The sequence below is a fragment of the Camellia sinensis genome, chromosome 12 (assembly GCF_055761805.1).
Source record: "Camellia sinensis isolate YWXY chromosome 12, ASM5576180v1, whole genome shotgun sequence".
Lineage (NCBI taxonomy): Eukaryota > Viridiplantae > Streptophyta > Magnoliopsida > Ericales > Theaceae > Camellia > Camellia sinensis.
Window position 1 is genome coordinate 34,356,637 of NC_138972.1, and position 19,661 is coordinate 34,376,297.

At 37.8% G+C, this 19,661-nt stretch overlaps 2 protein-coding genes across 9 annotated transcripts; one reads left to right on the forward strand and one right to left on the reverse strand.

The window, feature by feature from the left end:
* The first annotated feature begins 321 nt into the window (after positions 1–321).
* LOC114289263 (putative galactinol--sucrose galactosyltransferase 2) lies at positions 322–8,314 on the forward strand. Of its 8 annotated transcripts, XM_082898338.1 has the most exons (17): positions 442–488; positions 570–613; positions 2,058–2,086; positions 2,247–2,294; positions 2,451–2,673; positions 2,936–3,180; positions 3,481–3,571; positions 3,768–3,816; positions 3,929–4,020; positions 4,136–4,243; positions 5,645–5,764; positions 5,928–6,480; positions 6,577–6,644; positions 6,960–7,094; positions 7,187–7,404; positions 7,564–7,652; positions 7,751–8,314. In XM_082898338.1, exons 5-17 carry the CDS (start codon positions 2,483–2,485, stop codon positions 8,111–8,113), a joined length of 2,322 nt encoding a protein of 773 aa, XP_082754464.1. In that variant the 5' UTR covers positions 442–488; positions 570–613; positions 2,058–2,086; positions 2,247–2,294; positions 2,451–2,482; the 3' UTR covers positions 8,114–8,314. The 8 variants fall into 8 exon arrangements, with proteins under 8 accessions (XP_082754461.1, XP_082754458.1, XP_082754462.1 ...); XM_082898331.1 differs by lacking the exons at positions 2,058–2,086; positions 2,247–2,294 and adding an exon at positions 729–975; XM_082898335.1 differs by lacking the exons at positions 2,058–2,086; positions 2,247–2,294 and having other exon boundaries at positions 322–488.
* Positions 8,315–9,907: 1,593 nt separating this feature from the next.
* On the reverse strand, positions 9,908–12,061 carry LOC114280562 (pentatricopeptide repeat-containing protein At2g02980, chloroplastic). The gene is made up of 2 exons (XM_082898339.1): positions 10,914–12,061; positions 9,908–10,760 (listed from the first exon to the last, which is right to left on the reverse strand). Exons 1-2 carry the CDS (start codon positions 11,781–11,783, stop codon positions 10,113–10,115), a joined length of 1,518 nt encoding a protein of 505 aa, XP_082754465.1. The 5' UTR covers positions 11,784–12,061; the 3' UTR covers positions 9,908–10,112.
* Between the last annotated feature and the right edge of the window lie 7,600 nt (positions 12,062–19,661).

The window sequence follows — 19,661 nt, forward strand, 5'->3', positions numbered from 1 at the left end:
GATGTATCTAAAAAGTAAAAAAATTGTGAAAAATATTTTAAAAAATTAAGAAATACATAAAAATATAAAAAATGTACTAAATTCTTATATTTTTTTATATTTTTGGTATTTAGTGAATTTTTAAAAGATTTTTTTATAATTTTTTTACTTTTTAAGTATATTTTTGTTAAGTATATTTAAAAAATAAAAAATTTATATAAAATATTAAAAAAATTCAATAAAAACAAAAAAACACAAAGAATAAAAGTATAGGATTTTTTAAAAATTATTTTTAAAAAATAAGAACCAACCAAAGTGTTTACTCTGAATGGAAAATACAATCGCAAGATCGGACCGTGGCTCCACGTGTGACAAAGTTACTACTGGTCCTGGAAATTGCTCGACTTTTAACCCCGAAACATAGTATATAAACCGTTGCTCTATCGTGTCCAGCCTCACTCCATTGTTATGTGGATATGTTATGTACAGTGCATTAGCTATATCGCTGTGTAAGCTTTTCTTTCGTTTACGTCCATAGAAGTTTGCGTTTCCTTCTGACTTCATTTCTTCCTTCTTTCTCATTTCTGCAGAGATTCAGGAGCAGGGGTTTCCGGCGAAGCCTAGACATACAGAGGTGAGTTTTAGTGGTAATTTTTTTTTTTTTTTTGTGATCAAACTATGCGGATTTTGAAATTGAGGGGTTTCTTTAGAGATTTGTGTTGGTTGATCTTGAGGAGGTGTGTTTACAGGGGACATTGATGCATGTATGAGACCGCGGTTATTCGGTGACCGCCTCTGAATTTTGGCGGCATATTCGTTCGTTGAATTTCGAATTTTGAGTTGTGTTATTGTTGTTTGTATTGTATTGTATTGTACTAGGGTTTTTTTTTTTTTTTTTTTTTACCATGATCGCTGCAAGTTCAGCTTGTGTTTTACCTGCTCATCGTTCTTTAGCTACTGGTCTGTTTCTTCGGAGGAATTTCAAGCGTTCAAGAGGTGACTATGGAGTTCTATGTTTTCTTCATCATGAAGATTTTGAGTTCTGATGTACATCTTCATGAATTTGGTATTTTTTTTGAAGTTATGTCACTTCTGCTGAGTCTACTCTCCAAGTACCATAGGCCTTAAATTTTCATCAATTAAAATTTCTAACTCATTTGGCAAGAAAAGTAGTCAAATTTCTCTGTTTGAAAGTTACATATCCTTAGTTTTCTCAGAATTTTTCGATGATCGCAAGGATCTCATCCATTCAAGCACCAAAATTAGCCAATCGCAGTGAATCCCACATCGCTCTGTGCGAATACCACTCTCCACCTTACTAATTTTAACTAGCAACAAAACCATGACGCTATGCCCAAAGCGGACAATATTGTGCTGGTGGTTCCTTCAAACCAGTGAGGGCAGCTATTGAGCTAGGCCAAGCGGACAACACCTCCAGATGGGAGCTAGGCCACATATCTAACAACTCTTGTATCAGGTTTCCCTCTTGCTCTTTGTATTTCGAAAACTCTCAGGAGCCTTGAAAACACAAGCTGATTGTTTTGGAGTCACACGGATTTCACTGCTCAGTCCCCCCCGAAACACCCCCTCCCCCCCCCCCCCCCCCCCACCCCCACATATGTATATACACACACAAGAGACTCTCTCTCTCTCTCTCTATATATATATATTTGATTAATTGCCCTTTTTACAGTCGTGATCGTGAATATTTTCATGGCCATTTTTGAACTTTTTGGTTCCACTTTTTGTGCATCTTCGCAGCGTTACTCAGCTGTCTCTTTTCCTCGCAAACAAATCTGTTTTCCGATTAGTCAATTTTCACCAATCCTTTGTTCCAAAAGAGAATCTCTTTAGGCATGCCATGCCGTCTTTTTTTGTCCTTATTGTAAATTTCTTAAAACCTCACCAACTTTTCATTATTACTAGACGCGGCTGTAGATGACCCCATAATTTTCACAAACGCCCAAAAGGTATAGAAGAGATCACAAATGTTTTATGAAATGTATATATGTTTATACATATGTGTATGATAGATTCAATGGAATCTTCAGGTACTTATAGGCATTTGTTTTTACCAGGATGATACAAGGACAACGCAGGATAGGCAGTAAGTCTTTTCATGATGGAGTCATAATGTTATAAAGATGTCATGTGTTATGTAAACAACTTTGATCAGGAAAACTATACCCTTTAGAAAGCTTTTATTTTTTTCAATTAATGTATTCTTTGTTGCCCGTGTTGTGAGTGATATGATTTTGTATTTGTAGGGTGAAATTGAATAATCAGTGATTGTAAAATTTTTACTACATTAGCTGGTACGAGTTGCCTTTATGGTTGATTGTATTTCAAATCAGCAATTGAGCTCAGATTTTACTATTAATTAAGCTATGATTTCAACTGTTTCTCTGTCAGATTTTTAGTATATCTGTTTTCTAGTGTCTAATTTGTTCTATTGTTTTGTTGGTGAGCAGTTTACTATCGGCAAGTAGTAGCGTGCACAAAGATGACGGTTACTCCAAAGATCTCCATCAGTGATGGAAACCTTGTGGTTCATGGAAAGACGATACTGACTGGTGTGCCTGATAACATTGTTTTAACTCCAGGATCCGGTGTAGGCCTTTTCGCGGGTGCTTTCATTGGTGCCACAGCCGAACATAGCAAAAGCCTCCATGTCTTCCCTGTGGGCATCTTAGAGTAAGCAATATACATAATCCTAAAGTTACTGTTATCATGTGAAAAAAATTTAAAATTTTCTCCCTCAAAATATGACTGTTGTTATCGGGCAAGGATTCTCTCCTTGGTGTCTCTATGTCTCCCTACTTGCAATGCATTTCAAGATGATCCAATAATCTAGATCTGACTATTTCAATTTGTTTTTTTCAAAAAAAAAAAAAAATACCAGAAACACAATAATATTTCAGAAAGATATTAAAATTTCTATCTGTCTCTGTAACAGGGGTCTCCGATTCATGTGTTGTTTCCGTTTCAAGCTATGGTGGATGACACAGAGAATGGGGACATGCGGAAAGGATATTCCTCTTGAGACGCAAATCATGCTAGTGGAGAGCAAAGACACCACTGAAGGGGAACGTGATGATGCCCCAACCACATACACTGTTTTCCTTCCTCTCCTTGAAGGCCAGTTCCGTGCTGTTCTCCAAGGCAATGAAAAGAATGAACTGGAGATTTGCCTCGAGAGTGGTGAGTAGATCATGGTCATCATAAAGTATATGGTGTAGGTGCACATTTACCTAGGGCATATCTTCCGTTAAACCAGTCCCATCCCGGCAGTCAAATAAAGAAGACTAACCATCCGAAATGGTGGGGTGGAGCTGTCGTTTATGCGAACACAACCAAGCTGGAGAAATGAATTGAATCACCCTATCATTCAAATGAATCAAATTAATGGAGTTTGTAGAACTTGGGAAAGAAAAGTAGAAACAACCAAGTTCGAAAGAAACGAAACGACCTTGTGTTTTTGTGGTGTGATTTGGTTTGCAGGAGATATTGCTGTTGAAACCAACCACGGACTTTACCTTGTCTACATGCATTCTGGCACCAACCCCTTTGAAGTCATCTGCCAGGCTGTAAAGTAAGTATTCCCCTTCCTGCCCCCCAACTACACAGAAATCAAATGTAGGATTTATTTATTTCATGAAAAATCTGAGAGTAGTGATCATCTATTTGCTTTATTGAGGGGTCATCAACAACTATCACGAAATTCGGGAAAGTAATAGACCTTTTGCTTTACATTGTTTACTCATTAGTAATGTTTTATCATGAAACAGAGCTGTAGAAAAGCACATGCAGACTTTTCATCATCGTGAGGAGAAAAAGGTGAGGAAGTCCTTACTTTTGTTTGTTTTGTCCCTCTGCATCACTTGGATTTATGGCAAACAATAGGGTTATTTTGAATGGATCATGTGATCTTTGTGGTGTTCATCCGTAGTTGCCCTCTTTCATTGACTGGTTTGGCTGGTGCACATGGGATGCTTTTTACACTGATGTCACAGCTGAGGGTGTTCAAGAAGGTCTTAAAAGGTAAATTTAGAAGAAAGTAGCCAATTATTTTTTTTTCAACTATGGCTGACTATTTTTTTGGTATAATAATTATTAAAATTTAGAATACTAAATTATTCTGTAACTGTTATTGCAGCTTGTCAGAGGGAGGTACTCCGCCACGGTTCCTTATCATAGATGATGGTTGGCAACAAATTGGCAACGAAGCTAAGGATTCCAATTGTGTTGTTCAAGAAGGAGCACAGTAAGATACCTTTCATTTTCTTTCTTTCCTTGTATCTGGTTACATTGTGGTGTGTGTTGATTTGGTATTAGTTCTGTTTTCTAGAGATTTAGAGAAGTATACTATTGTGAATGTTCAAAATGTAGAAACAAAGGGGGGAGGATAATGAGTATGTTTCATGTGGGAGTGTGTACCATATTACCAGGACAAGCTGGTTAGATGAGTGTTTTTTTTTCTTTTTTTGTCCTGTTTATCAAAGATAGGAAAAGAAGGGTATGATAAGTAGAACATGCTCAACTTTTGCCATTTCTAAAGCATTGAAATTGGGAACAAGACTCTGAATTATCGATGCCATTTCTCCAATTGTGTGTTGTACAGCAATTTGAAAAAACACTGCACACATGATGGACACATGCAAAATATATAATTTTATTTATTTATTATATGTTATATACAAATATTTCATTTGAAGTTAATAAAAATATACATCACAATACGAATTTTTTAAGTTTTAAAGATGATTATATTGTTTTCCTTTTATCATTTAATCATAAGTTATTTTGTTGAAACTTGTAATCTGTTTCATATTACACATGTTCCTTAGTGTCGGAATCATGTCCAACTCTATTTTTTTTCTTTAATAAAATTGATATTTATTTCCTTACTAGTTATCCTAGAGGATGTCTCTTTGTCAAGTGCTTCTAATGATAAAAGATTGTGGACTCTTCATTCTTCTGAGGATTTATCTTGTGAATCCTTTTTTATAAAATCTGATGATGCAAATGTTTCAATGCTTTTTCCTTGCAAGTTCATTGGGAGTGCTTGTGTGTTCCTCAAAGTTAAAGTGTTTGTGTGGACCTTAGCTCATAAAAAGCTTCATACAGCGATATAGTTCAAAAGAAAATGGCTAAATTGTTCCTTACATACTCATTCAGTTAGCAGATTGGGATTGGGTGGTTGGGGGTATTTGGGTTAAAATTTGCTATTTGGATTTTGGCTTTGACATCTCCTTTTAAGGGATTCTTTTATTTTTTATTTGAGGGATTGGAGAGCCCCATGTAGCTAGTTATGTTGCTTTTTTCTTCATTCATTTATTTTTGCTTGGTGGACATCTTGTTCCCCTTGATTGTACTACTTTTTTCCTTCTTATAGTAATATTTTGTTTGTTGTTGCTGATTAAAAATGGGAAGTTACATGAGTCTGAGGACTTGCAAAAGTTGGGTGTGTGGATAATTAATCTAGTGTTGGCTTGTATTGACCATTAAAGGCGAATATTTGAACGCTGAATGGCCATAATCTGCCAGAACTTACACACCAAAGACTCTTTGACTGATATTTGTACTGTCCCCGCAATCTTAACACTTTGCTTGCAACACTCCTGAACTAATGGGGTATTGATTTGTGGCAAAATTGATTTTACAGGTTTGCTAACAGGTTGACGGGAATAAAAGAGAATGAGAAATTCCAGAAGAATGGCAAGAATGACCAGGTGCCAGGCCTGAAAATTGTTGTTGATGAAGCTAAGCAACACCACAATGTGAAGTAAGTTGTCAACTGGGTTTAGTACTTTATGTCGCATTTTGCTGAAGAACATAAAAGTGCAACAAACCTTTTGTTTCATTTATATCTATTTCTGTAAAATGATGACATCATAAAAATTTGTTGATTACTACATTTTTTTATGTTTCATTTTTTACTGGCACAGGTATGTGTATGTATGGCATGCTCTAGCTGGTTACTGGGGTGGGGTAAAGCCAGCAGCTTCTGGTATGGAGCACTTTGACACTGCTTTGGCTTACCCAGTTCAGTCCCCTGGTGTACAAGGCAACCAGCCTGACATAGTCATGGACAGCCTTGCTGTGCACGGCCTGGGTTTAGTGCACCCTAAGAAGGTCTTCAATTTCTACAATGAGCTTCATGCCTACTTGGCTTCATGTGGAGTAGATGGAGTCAAGGTTGATGTGCAGAACATTATTGAAACCCTCGGGGCTGGCCACGGTGGCAGAGTTTCTCTTACCCGTGCCTATCATCAAGCACTTGAAGCCTCAATTGCACAGAACTTCCCCGACAATGGATGCATTGCTTGCATGTGTCATAATACTGATGGGATCTATAGCGCCAAGCAGACTGCTGTAGTAAGAGCTTCTGATGACTTCTACCCTCGTGACCCTGCTTCTCACACCATCCACATCTCTTCTGTTGCATACAACTCCCTATTCCTTGGAGAATTTATGCAACCTGATTGGGACATGTTCCATGTAAGTATACTTGCCATAATTTGTTTCAGCTTTACTTTAGTTTTCATTTACGAATTAAAAAACTAGGACATTGATGAATGGATCTTTTCTTTGCAGAGTCTGCATCCAGCTGCAGAGTATCATGCTGCTGCTCGGTCCATTGGAGGATGTCCAATTTATGTCAGGTATTGTCATGCATGACCTAATTTGGCCCTATTTGCTGTAGCTTATGGAGCTGCTTATAGCACTTTATTTTGAAATTCTGTGCCAGATTTTGGTGCAGCTTCTCCTTATAGCTTAGGAGCCATAAATAGCTTGTGTAATCTAAAAATAGCTGATTATTGGAAAGCAAGGGAAGGGATGTTTTTAGCTTCTGTTTTTTTATTATCAGCTTTCAGCTTGTAAGAAGCTGCACCAAACAAACTCTTTGTTTCCTGTCAAAAATTAAATGTGCAACCAGTTGATCTGATGACATTAATATTCTATTGCTGACTGGACAGTGACAAACCTGGAAACCACAACTTTGTGCTTTTAAAGAAGCTTGTCCTTCCTGATGGATCGGTTCTTCGTGCCCAATTACCTGGCAGGCCAACCCATGACTGCCTTTTTGTCGATCCTGCAAGGGATGGAGTCAGGTTTGTGATTTCAAATACAGCATATACTCCATTTATATTGTCATTATGATTTTGTTACCAAAACTGGATGTAAATGTCATGTTCTTCTGCAGCTTGCTTAAAATTTGGAACGTGAACAAATGCACCGGTGTGGTTGGTGTCTTCAACTGCCAAGGTGCTGGTTGGTGCAAGGTTACAAAGAAGACCCGTATCCACGATGCGTCTCCTGGTACCCTCACTGGTTCAGTTCAAGCTACTGATGTTGATGCCCTCGCTCGTGTTGCAGGCCCAGATTGGAATGGGGATACAGTTGTATATGCCTTCAGATCAGGTGACTTTTCTCTTTAAATTTACTTGCATTTCAAAAAGTTAAGCATATTCTTGGTGACATGTTATTGGATTCTTGAATATGAATTGTTAATTTATGAAACAAATCTTCTCAAACTTGGTGTGACTACAATGTACTTAAAAGTCAATGTGTGAATTCCAGGGGAGGTAACTCGATTACCAAAAGGTGCCTCGTTGCCTGTGACGCTCAAAGTTCTTGAATATGAAGTCTTCCATTTCTGTCCGCTGAAGGTGAGTCTCCAAGAGTGGACTTTGTTTGTTTACTATTGATTCTGTGTAAATATTCATTAAACAGCAATAACTCCATGATCTGATAATCCATCATGCAGGAAATCGTGGAGAACATTTCCTTTGCACCAATAGGCTTGTTCAACATGTTCAACACCGGTGGTGCTGTGGTGCAATTTGAAGTCCATTTGCTTTCAGAGAAGAAACCGGATCTCTTTGATGGCGAGGTTTGTTCAGAGCTGTCCACATCTCTGAGTGAGAACCGATCCCCAACTGCGACTATTTCACTCGAAGTGAGAGGATGTGGCCAGTTTGGTGCTTACTCTTCCCAGCTCCCGCTGAAATGCATGGTGGGGGGTGCTGAGACTAACTTTGAGTATGAACATGCTACTGGGTTAGTGACCCTTAACATTCCGGTTCCGGAAGAGGAGTTGTACAGATGGCCTATTGAAATCCAAGTTTAAGTTTTATTAGTAGAAGAGCAAATAATTTAGTACCATTGGGGTTCATTCATGCAATGCATGCATTGATGTGTGATTGTGATTTGGGCAATGCTTTGGTATTTGCGGAGAGGGGAGTGAGGGAATAAATGACAGTATTGGGTTGTATCTCTGGAATAAAGCTACCTGGTTAGTTTCTTTAATAAATGCTTGCTTCTTGTGTCATGTGGACTTGAATTTCATTGTTAAGTTGATAGTGTTTGATTAACCAAAGAGAGGAAAGACCAACACCCTAACTTTTAACCAATTTTACATGAATTGCAATAGGAAATATGTATTTGGTTCAATGATTTGGTGAGGGATTTGGAAAATGAAAGGGAAAAGGTAGTTGGAATATGAATTATATTTCACAGTTCTTCTATTTTTCTTTTCAAATCCCTACCCATATAAGCAAAACACAGCCTAAGGCTATGTTTGGATTGAGTGATTTGGAGAGAGAAGAAAAGAAATGGAGAGATATGTATTTTTCTTATTTGTTTGGATAATTTAAGTGAAAAGAAATGGAAAGAAATTGAGAGAAATTGAGAGAAACTCATTTCTCTTATAAGTTTCATTTTCAATCTTTTCAAAAGTGGAGAACATGGGAAGGAAAAAAAACTACTATTTTCATAATACTAATTTTGTCCCTATAAAAATAAAAGAAATAAAATGATTGAAAATATAAAAAGGTTATTTTGGTAATATAACATAAAATAATTTCTTTTCTTTTCTCTTAATGAAATCTAACCAAACAAGAATAAGAGAAATCATAATCATAATCATTTCTTTTCTTTTATTTCTTCCTTATCCAAACAAAAATGAGAGAAATCACAATCATTTCATTTCTTTTCTTTTCTCTTATTACTAAAGTAATCATTTCTTTTCTTTTCTCTCATAGGTTCTCAAATACAGTGTAAGAGAATACATGAAAGGAAAATTAGAAGATGACCTTGCTTTGTTATTGTAAATACAAATTTTCTAGGTTGGTAATAAAAGACGGCCAAAAAATGCACAAATTTAGTTTTTCTAAATCCGAAGAAAAGTAAGTTTTATACTAGATGACCACTGGTGATCCAATCTCCTTTCCAAATCCAGATTCAAGGGCTATTCAAGCTTGGTCTTGAATCAAGTACTTCAGAATGAGTTTTCAAAACCTCTAAAGTTTCAGAGAAAATCAGTTAACAGCTTTGATAAAAAAAAATTGGTTATTCCCATAACTTGTTGAATTAACTTGAAGTGAAGAATAAATTCGTACAAATTTCTGAATAGGGAATTAATCTTTGAATGTACAAAACTGTTGAAAATCAAATATTTGAAGAGCTCGTTAGTCTTCTTTAATATATTTAGGAATTTGCAGTAAAGAGAACTTGACATGTCTTTAGGATGGAGTTTTTGGTGTAGTTTTGTGGAAAACCTTTTTGATGTGTTTCCTTCACCAATGAGCTTGTAATTATAAGCTTAGATGGGACAAACATTTCGAATCTAGATTGGTTGTAATTAAAGAAAATTCCCATGCAATTTGTAAACAAATTTAAATGTTGAATATAAGTGACACATATCATTGAAGAGAAGGTTTGGTTTTGTTATAGTGGCCATTGATGCTTACTTGGATCCTATTATTGGCATTGGTCCGACTCCTCTATAGTTAACCAGAGTGTAGTTATGAGACGAGCCATAGGATCCACAAATGTATTCTCTAGTTAACTGGAGAGAAGCGAATGTCAAGATTCAATTATGCATGGTCTCACAAATTCACTAACGAAACTTTATAAACTAAACTTCATAAAAGAGATTCAACAGATTGATTTTCACCAGAAGTCCTTACAAGAACAAGATCCATCAACAAATTTGTGGAACCGAACTCAGTCCCTGACAATGATCTCATGCTCGTATAATTTACTAATGATCTTTGTTACTTCATGGCAGTCCACCACACCAACTCTAAGATTCTTGACTACCCTAATTACTGTGGGTGCTTCTGTCTTCAATAACCCATAAGCAATGGCCAGGTGTGCTCACAAAGAGCACTTTCTTTCTCTTCATCTCCCACATTGTGCAATACATCTAAAGTCCAAAGTTCATACCCATCACCACATGCCCTTTCAGATATATCCTTCAGGACCTCCCTTATCTCCTTTGCCTCTGGATGAGAGCAATCACCCATTACAAACTCATGCATGAAACCATCAATTTCAATGGAGCTGCACCCCGGAACAGCCTTGATTCCTTTATACTTCATCAATTTCCTCACATGGCTCATTTTTGCCCATTCTGAACCTGATGCATACAAATTGGAAAGAAGTACGTAGTTCTCTGCATTGAGAGGTTCTAGTTCAAGAAGCCTACTACCGGCAATTTCACCTTTCTCCATATTTCTATTTTTCTTGCAAGCAACAAGTAATGTGCGCCAAATTACCACATCTGGGGAAATGGGCATGGTTTCAACAAATGTGCAAGCCTCTTCAACAAGGTTAGCTCGGCAAAGTAGATCAACCATGCAACCATAGTGCTCCATTGATGGTACAACCCCGGACTCAAGCATGCTTGACCAGTATTTCTTGCCCTCCAAAACTCTCCCACTATGAGCACAGGCCAATAGGACACCAATGAATGTTACATGATTAGGCTTCACCTGAAAGAAAATTAAATAACATCAATTGTAGTAAGTTGAGAAAAATATAAAACAAATCATTCTTTTTGTGTACTATTTTCACAGTTCGCAAGAAAAAAAGGAACAAAGTTATTCCCTAGATTATATTTTGTCCAATTCTTTGTCTCTCACTACCTTGGTTTCTTCCATCCTAGAAAAGGCCTCCATTGCATCTTCTGCTAGCCCATGAATTGCCATTCCAACAATCATCGAGCTCCAAGCCTTTGTATCCTTGATAGGCATTTTATCAAAAACTTCTCTAGCTTTTTCTATAGAACCGCACTTTGCGTACATATTAACAAGAGAAGTACTAAGTTCAAGATCAGTATTAATCAAATGCTTATCAATATAGGCATGAACCCATCTACCAACATCCAATGCCCCCGATGCAGCACAAGCCGAAATCACACTAACCATAGTCACTTCATCCGGACCTATACCCACCTTTTGCATTTCCCGAAACAAACCAAAAGCCTCATTAACCATCTTAATTTTTGAATACCCACAAATCATAGTATTCCAAGCAAATAAATTTCTCTCAGGAATTTCATCAAACACCTTCTTGGCCAACACAATGTGTTCACATTTTGTATAAAAATTAATCAATGCTGTCTCAACAAAGGGACTAGAACCAAACCCAGATCGCACGATGCGAGAATGAACCTGATGGCCTTCTTCAAAGGCCGACACAACATAACAGGCCTTGAGAACGAAGGCTAGAGTGAAAGTATTGGGTTTTGGGAAGCCTCTCTTGATCAGTTTTTTGAAGAGACAAATGGGTTGTGATGTTGACGGGTATTGAGTGTGGGAATAAGCTCTAATGAGGGAATTCCAAGAGAAGATGGTAGGTGATGGGATTTGAGAGAAGAGCTTTCGGGCGTAGTTGATGTCGCCACGAGGAGAGAGAGCCGAAAAGCCGACGATTTTGCTGAAAGCGAAGGAAATGGTGGAGATGGATAGGGGGTGGGTGAGGAGATGGGCGTGGATTTGGTGTAGAATTCGCATGTTTGGACATTTTTGGATCAGAGAAGCAATCCTTTCTTCTTCTTCTTCCAGCTCTTCTGCTGTGACGCTTATCTATATTATTGATATGTGTTTGTGTATTGCGCTGAACTGAACGTTTGATAAACTAAAAAGATAAATGTCTATGTGATTTTTATAAACCAAAGGACTGGAGGGAAAAAAGTGAATATTCTCCTTCAACTACTTGACACAAAACGGTTTAAATTATTGTGTGATATTACTTTATCTTATTCAACTGAAAATGATACTCCTTCAGTGCCACATTGTTGATCCATTTTATCATATTTTTCATCTCTCAAAATGGTTGTTTATTTTGAAAACTCAAAATATAAAATTTTATGTTCTTCCAAAACTATCCTTTAAAAATAATTATAAATATATTTAATAAAAGAAATGAAGGGGTAATATGGTATATTAATAACTTTGATTTGACTTTAAAACGATGATTACATATTCCCTTAAAAAATTGAAATTTTTAAAAGGGATTAATATTGTGGGATGGAGGGAGTAACATTTATATGTGATTGGGGTTGCTGTTGTGCATGATGCGCAGCAGGAACTGTTGCACATCTTATTAGGTCCATTTCAGGACCTAATTTGATAATTTGAACCGTTCACATTTTAAAAGGTATCGAGTAAAAAAATTTCTATAAAAATCCACATCAATCAGATATCGTTATCTCTTTGATCAAATCACATTTGCATTGAGTTTTATATTTCAAATTTTATATATATATATATATATATATTTTTAAAATACAATTGTAATTTGATAAAAGGGCCAACGATATCCAATTGACGTGATTTTTTACTAGTATATTCTATTCGATATCTTCTAAAATGTAACGGTTCAAATTATCAAATTAGTCCCTAAAATGGGCCCAATAAGGCGCGCAACAGTTGCCGCTGCGCACCATGCGCAGCAACAATCCCAAACTCCCATTTATCTTTTAATTTTTTTTTCAATATAGGGATAATTCTATTTACACACCACTATTTCACTTAGTTCATATCATTCCCTTTTATTTTGTTAATTACCATTATCTCTTTTAGCCAAATTACTTTTTTGGACAAATACAAGATTCTTCATTCACCCTACCAGCAACCATTAGCCCCCATTACCGTCGTAGTTTCCATGAACAACCACCATTTCTTAGATCTATCGCCTTGTCGCCACACGTTTTCCAACCTCGTCGCCGCCTCACCAACCCCCAACTACCATCGTGATCCTTCACCACCATCACCCCTACCCATCACATCCAATCGTGATCCAACCCAAACCTTAAAGGATGCATTGAAGAAGCAGACAAAAGAAGAGGCGAGACGAAGAAGAATAAGCAAAGAAGAAAAAGAAAGATTGCAAGGGTCGTAATGACGTGATCACAATCACAATTGCTCAAGACTATGAAAGATAGGAGATAAAGATGGTAACGACAATGGCGAGAGGAGCTACGAAGATAGGGGGAATGATGTCAATTGTTGATCTCCACAATGGTGACGACAAATGGTAATGGCTAGGTTAAGGTTAGGGTTTGGAAGAGGTGAGAGAAGAAAAGGGTATTTTGGTATTATTTAAAAATAGATGGCATGTGTTGAGAAAAATTAAAAAATCTAAATTGAGTGTCGTGTGAACTAAGAGAATTGTGAGATTATGGCATGTATTGGGATAATGTTTGGTGTGCAAATAGAATTTCCTTTAATCTAGACATTTATAACCAATTGAGTAGGACATTTATTATGGCCCTAGGGTTAAGATTGCCAATGAAGAGCTCCCTTGGGATCAAGATAGAAGCCCACATTTTTTTTTTTGGGCAGGCCTGGAACAGGTCATATCAGTCAAAAAAGCCCTCAACCATGCTGGCCCCACATTAGCATCGAAGGGGCAAAAGAATGAAGGATGAATGAAGGTTGGCAAGTTATGGAAGTAAGAAAAATAATAGACAAAACTAGAAGGATACAAAGAGACTCTGGCATACTTCTCTTCGTAGGTGGTGGGCTCTTGTACTAGAAATTTTAAGCAAAGAGAATAGACGTCAGTAAAATAAGCAAAAAACAGAGTTGGAGAACCCAAATAGGGCCTCCTTGGTTGGGTTCTAGAGGCCTTTCACAAAACTAGGAACAAACCCTATATATATCACTTAGAACATAAGGAGCTAAGGCTATCCTCTTCTTTGAATCCAGAGCCTTGGCAAGAGAAATGAACCCAGACATTATTTTTTAGGACGAAGTACAAAAACGAAATTTACGGAGCCAATAAAGAATAAAAGAAAAGAATTTTCAGTTGGTCACAGGACCTTCCTTGTTATTTTCAACTTCTATGAACTCACTGTAAGAAGGATTCGAAGTAGGAGTAGAGAAGAAAACCACAAGGTCTGGGTATGCAAGACTAAAGGGGTCATCAATGGGTGAGAGCCCTAGAAGATGGCATATATCAAGAACGGTGGGGGCCATCATACCGCAACAAAATTGAAAGAAATTAAAAGTAGGATTCCAAAAGCAAAGAGCAGCAGGGATAAGAAATGGATCCTCAAGAGTAATAAACCTGGAAAGTCAAAGGGCATCGAGGATGCAGAGGTCCTCTAAATCATGTTCTCTGGCCCCAACGACTCTATCATACCATTCCTCTCATTCCGTCTTCAATGTGGGCCAACAGCGATGAGGTCGAGTGTCCTTCTAACCTCCTCAGTTGAATTTTCCTTCATAAAGAAGGTAGTGATCCTCGAAGCGTGGGTACAAAGAGGGAAGTACAGCGAGAGCCTCGGTGAAAATATAGCCAAGGATATACTCCCCTTTTGCAAGATGGCGAGGGATGAAGTACCTCTCATCGATTGCATTGTGACCTTCTGGTTCATTATATTTGGCTATCTCTTCGTTTATGCACCTCCTCAAGGCCACTGAAGGACAAAGATGTTCGACGATTGGTAGGTTTTTAGAGGATGAAGCAGCCATTGGTGAGGGTTGAAAGAAAAATTGAAGAAGTAGGAACAAAGTGTGACAGCCCTCACCTCTGATTAATGTTAAACTATGATTGAGCATGATAAGTAACTGATAAGAACGAAATTCTGAACTGATTGTATGAGTGTATCGTTTCGAATGCATTTCTATCTGTTTGATTTCTGAATGAATCTGTTCGTGTTTTAATTTCGAATTGCGAATTGAAGGCCTTATCGGCGGCTAAATCAGAAATTGATTAGTGTTATATGCTAATTAGGATTTATGTGATTTTATGGTAGGTTTAATTAAAATTCAATTTGGAATGGTTAAATTAGATTAAATAATGCTAAATTACAATAATTTAAATTTACTACCAAATTGCCATTGTAGTGGGCCACTTTGTTGGAAACATTGTTTAGAGCTTAGTTTTGCATCTTTTCTACATCCCTTTTTCTTGACCAAACCGTGAGAGGGAGAGAGGTAGGAGAAGTTTGGTTGCAACAAGAATTAGCTTGGAGACTTAAAAGAATTGAAGAGCTTTTGCAAATTTGAGCTTCCATACCTAGAATTTAAGAACTGAGATAGGAATTCATCTTCTTAATTGTGAATTTAAGTTATTTTTTGCATGGTTCATGGAAATATTGGTGATTAGAGTCTAGAATTGGCTCCAAGTGTTGTATTGAGTAGCTATGGTTACATGCATGTCCATGCCATTGAGTTTTAAGGTCTTTTCTTTGAAAATTTCTACATGCATGTTCATCTTTTTGTTATAGTCCATGAATTCACCATGTTTTGGAGTTTAAACTTGCATTTGGTTATGCTTTGGAGCATTGGAATTCAAATGAACACATGCATGTTATATTTACATCATATTCTTGAAGTTTCTTTGAAATTGTGTTCAATTGCTTCACCTTTGGGTTTGATTTTATAAATTGATCTTTTAAACATGTTGTAGTATGAGTTTTCAAGTGTTTTCCAGAAAATTAGCCCAAAAGGATCGAGTTTGAAGCTTTAAAAGTTGAGTTTTGTGATGGGGATCAATTTGGAAATTCCAGATTTTGGATCCACATTCGAGCGGAGGACTTCACGCTCGAGCGTACACTCTGAGTACATGCACTTCCGCTCGAGCGTAGAAAGTCACGCTCGAGCATGAAATGCATATGCCCAGAAGTTCCTATGTTTTGCAGTCCGCTCGAGCGAGAGAATTTACGCTTGAGCGAGGATCTGAGTCTCACGCTCGAGCGGAGGTCAAGCGTCCGTCGAGCGTGAAAATAGTGCATCTAGTACTTTTTTCATGAGTTTACAGTCCGCTCGAGCGAGGGAAGTCACGCTCTAGCGGAGCTCCTTTGTCTGCATGTCCGCTCGAGCATAGAAAGCCACGCTCGAGCGAGACCCCTGTTTCAGCAAAAGTTTGAAAAGTGTTTTAAGATGCATTTTTGCATCCTCATTCCATCCTAAACATTCCTAGGCCATGTTTAAGGCATCTTAATGAGGATAATGCTATAGAACCACACCAGTATAGTTAGGGGCTGAGTTATTAATCCTGAGTGTGTGTTCGTTCTGCAATTATAGGGTTGGCATCTGAGGACGCTCATTAGCCTATTTGTAGCGCGGTACTCTGTGAGTAACAATGTTGTAAAGATATGTTCAATTATGATTATTTTCTGAATGATCAACTGTACTACTTACTGAAATGCTATTGTTCAATGAATGAATGTTTGTCCTATTTGTAAACTGTACTTGTGGCATCCATAGCAACCTACTGTTACTGTTACTGCTACTGTTACAGAGATCTCTGTCAGTTCCCATGTTGGAACTACTACTGTTTACTGTTATGATGGCCATTAACTAATTGTTCGGTCTATTAAGACCTACTGTACTGTTTTTCTATTTGATGTACCACATATGACTGCTTTGGTTTCTAAATGACCGATATGACTGTTTAATTACTGAAAGGACATTCAGTCTTAACCTCTTTACACAACTGTTATTCACTGGGCTTTAACTCACTGTTTATATTTATATGTAGGTGTCCAGGCACCAGACCGATGTTAGGAGCGTCAAGTTAAGCTCCCGTTTTGTCAAGCCAACCACCATGCCTCACCTCGAGGTTCCAAGTCTGTTCAAGCTAAGGCTATTTTGGGGTGTCTCAGTTTCACCCTTTTGTTTCTGATCTGTAATAAATGTTTAAGACTTGACTGTACAGTTATAGTTAGGGATTTGGTCCCTGACATAGATGTTTGTGGATATATTGCATGTATATATGTTTTGTTTATCAACGTGACTTATGCATGAAGTCTTTTTGCATTTAGACTGTCACAGCTCATTAGACATCTTTTATTTACTGTTTTGGCTTCCACCAGTCCCTTTACTCTATATTACTATCATTACTGTTAAGTAGACCTTCGGTAATCACGGATTACTGGCCGATTACGGTGCTAAACCCATAGGGGCGGGTTTGGGTCGTGACAGAGTGGTATCAGAGCGATACTAAACCACGAGTTATACCACACACACGTGTCCAAATGAGCTATAGGATGTCCTAGAAAAGTGATTAGGGCATTGCATAAGCATTGATAAAAATGTGTGTGGCCGTGACATGAATATATGTGTTAATGTGATAATGTGCTTAGGTAAGCAATTCCTATGTTTATAATTACTGTATTGCATATAGTGAAATGGACAATGCAAGAACTACTGATGAATCTGAATCATCCGAGGCAAGAATGGCAAGGTTGGAAAGAACAGCTGAACTGTTGACCGAAGCTTTAAGACAACAACAGAACCAACAGCCCCCATCTCCTCCAGTACAACCTGAACAGAATGTTAATGATGATATAATTGCTCTGACACAGAAGTTCAGTAAAATGAAACCCCCATCATTCCAAGGAGGCCTCGAAGCACTAAAGGCCGAAGCATGGGTTTTGGAAACCGAAAAACTATTTGAGGTGTTTTCGTGTTCGAAGGCACACAAAGTGTTATTGGCCACCTTTACTCTAGAAGAAGAGGCTAGGCGATTGTGGATGCTAGTCCGTGACACCCACAACACTATGACTTGGGCTCAATTTAAAGAAGCTTTCTTCGAAAAATACTTCCCTCAGTGTGTCAGGGATCGAAAAGTAACTGAATTTGAGCAGTTGAAACAAGGTACCATGTCCGTAGCCGAATACGAATCAAAGTTCACCGAACTTGCCAGATATATACCACACATGGTGGACACTGATTATAAAAAGGCCCGGAAGTTTGAAGGCGGGCTCAATGTCGAGATACTTGATCGAATTAATGTTCTGAAGTTACTGAAATATGTGGATGTTCTTGATCGAGCAATAATAGCTGAGTCGAATATCGAAGCATTAAAACAGACTGAAACACCCGCGACTGAGTGGCGCGGTAAGAGACGGGGGTTTAAGTTTAAGAAAGGCCGGAACAGTTCATTGAATAAAAAGCAGAACACAGGGTCAACAAACAGTTCTAGTCAGGGAAGTGGTTCCATACCACCCTGCTCCGAATGTGGGAAAAGGCACAAAGGGGTTTGTTATAAAATTTCTAGTGCTTGTTACCGGTGTGGCAAGGTGGGCCACATGGTTAAATATTGCCCTTCCACGTCTCAAGGCAATAGTAAACCTGTAGCTAGTGCCGCAGCATCAACTGCTCCACCAAAACCCAACCCCAAAGCTACTGGAAAGGAGCCTTTAAGGCAAGGCCGGGTGTTTGCACTTGTATCGGAAGATGTGAAGAATACCGAGACCGTTGTGTCAGGTATACTCTCAATTTGTGCTCAAAATGCATATATTCTGATTGATTCGGGGTCTACACATTCATTTGTCTCGCATGTTTTTTCAAGAAAATTAAATAGAACATTGGAACCCATGAACTATCTGTTAGCTGTATCTTCACCTGCTGGGGATCCATGACTTGTGCTTATATGTATCCTGCATGTGAAATTGTTATTGGGGATGTGCATTTATATATTTATTTACTGCCTTTGAACATTGACCATTTCGATGTAATATTGGGAATGGACTGATTAACGAAATATCATGCTACCATAGACTGTGTAATGAAACAAGTTGTTTTTCGTCCACCTGGATTACCTGAATTTATGTTTAGCGGAGTTGGAGTAGTACCTCCCCCATATTTGATTTCATCCATGAAAGCATTTAAACTGATTAAAAATGGGTATAAAGGGTATCTATGTTGCATATTGACGGTACCTACTGATACTAAAGCTGATGTGGACAGTATTCCTATAGTCAGAGAATATTCCAGATGTTTTTTCAGATGATTTGCCAGGGGATTTGATTGATAGGGAGATTGAGTTCACCATTGAAGTATTACCGGGTACACAGCCAGTTTCTAAAGCTCCTTACAGAATGGCACCTACTAAATTAAAGGAATTGAAAGTTCAACTGCAGGAATTGCTGGATAAGAAGTTCATGAGGCCCAGTACTTCACCGTGGGACGCACCAATTTTATTTGTGAAAAAGAAAGACGGCTCGCTGAGACTCTGCATTGACTACCGTGAACTGAACAAGGTAACAGTGAAAAACAGCTACCCATTACCTTGTATTGATGATTTATTTGACCAGTTACAGGGTGCCCGGGTTTTCTCTAAAATTGATCTTAGATCTGGATATCACCAGCTGAAAGTCAAACCTGAGGACATTGAAAAGACTGCCTTCCGAACGAGGTACAGACATTATGAATTCCTTGTTATGCCTTTCGAAGTTACTAATGCACCTGCTGCATTTATGGATCTTATGAACAGAATTTTTAAACCGTTCCTCGATGAATTTGTAGTTGTTTTCATAGATGACATTTTGATTTATTCCAAAAGCACAGAAGAACATGAACATCATCTGAGAATTGCTTTGCAGACCCTAAGAGAATAGAAACTATATGCAAAACTAACGAAATCTGAATTTT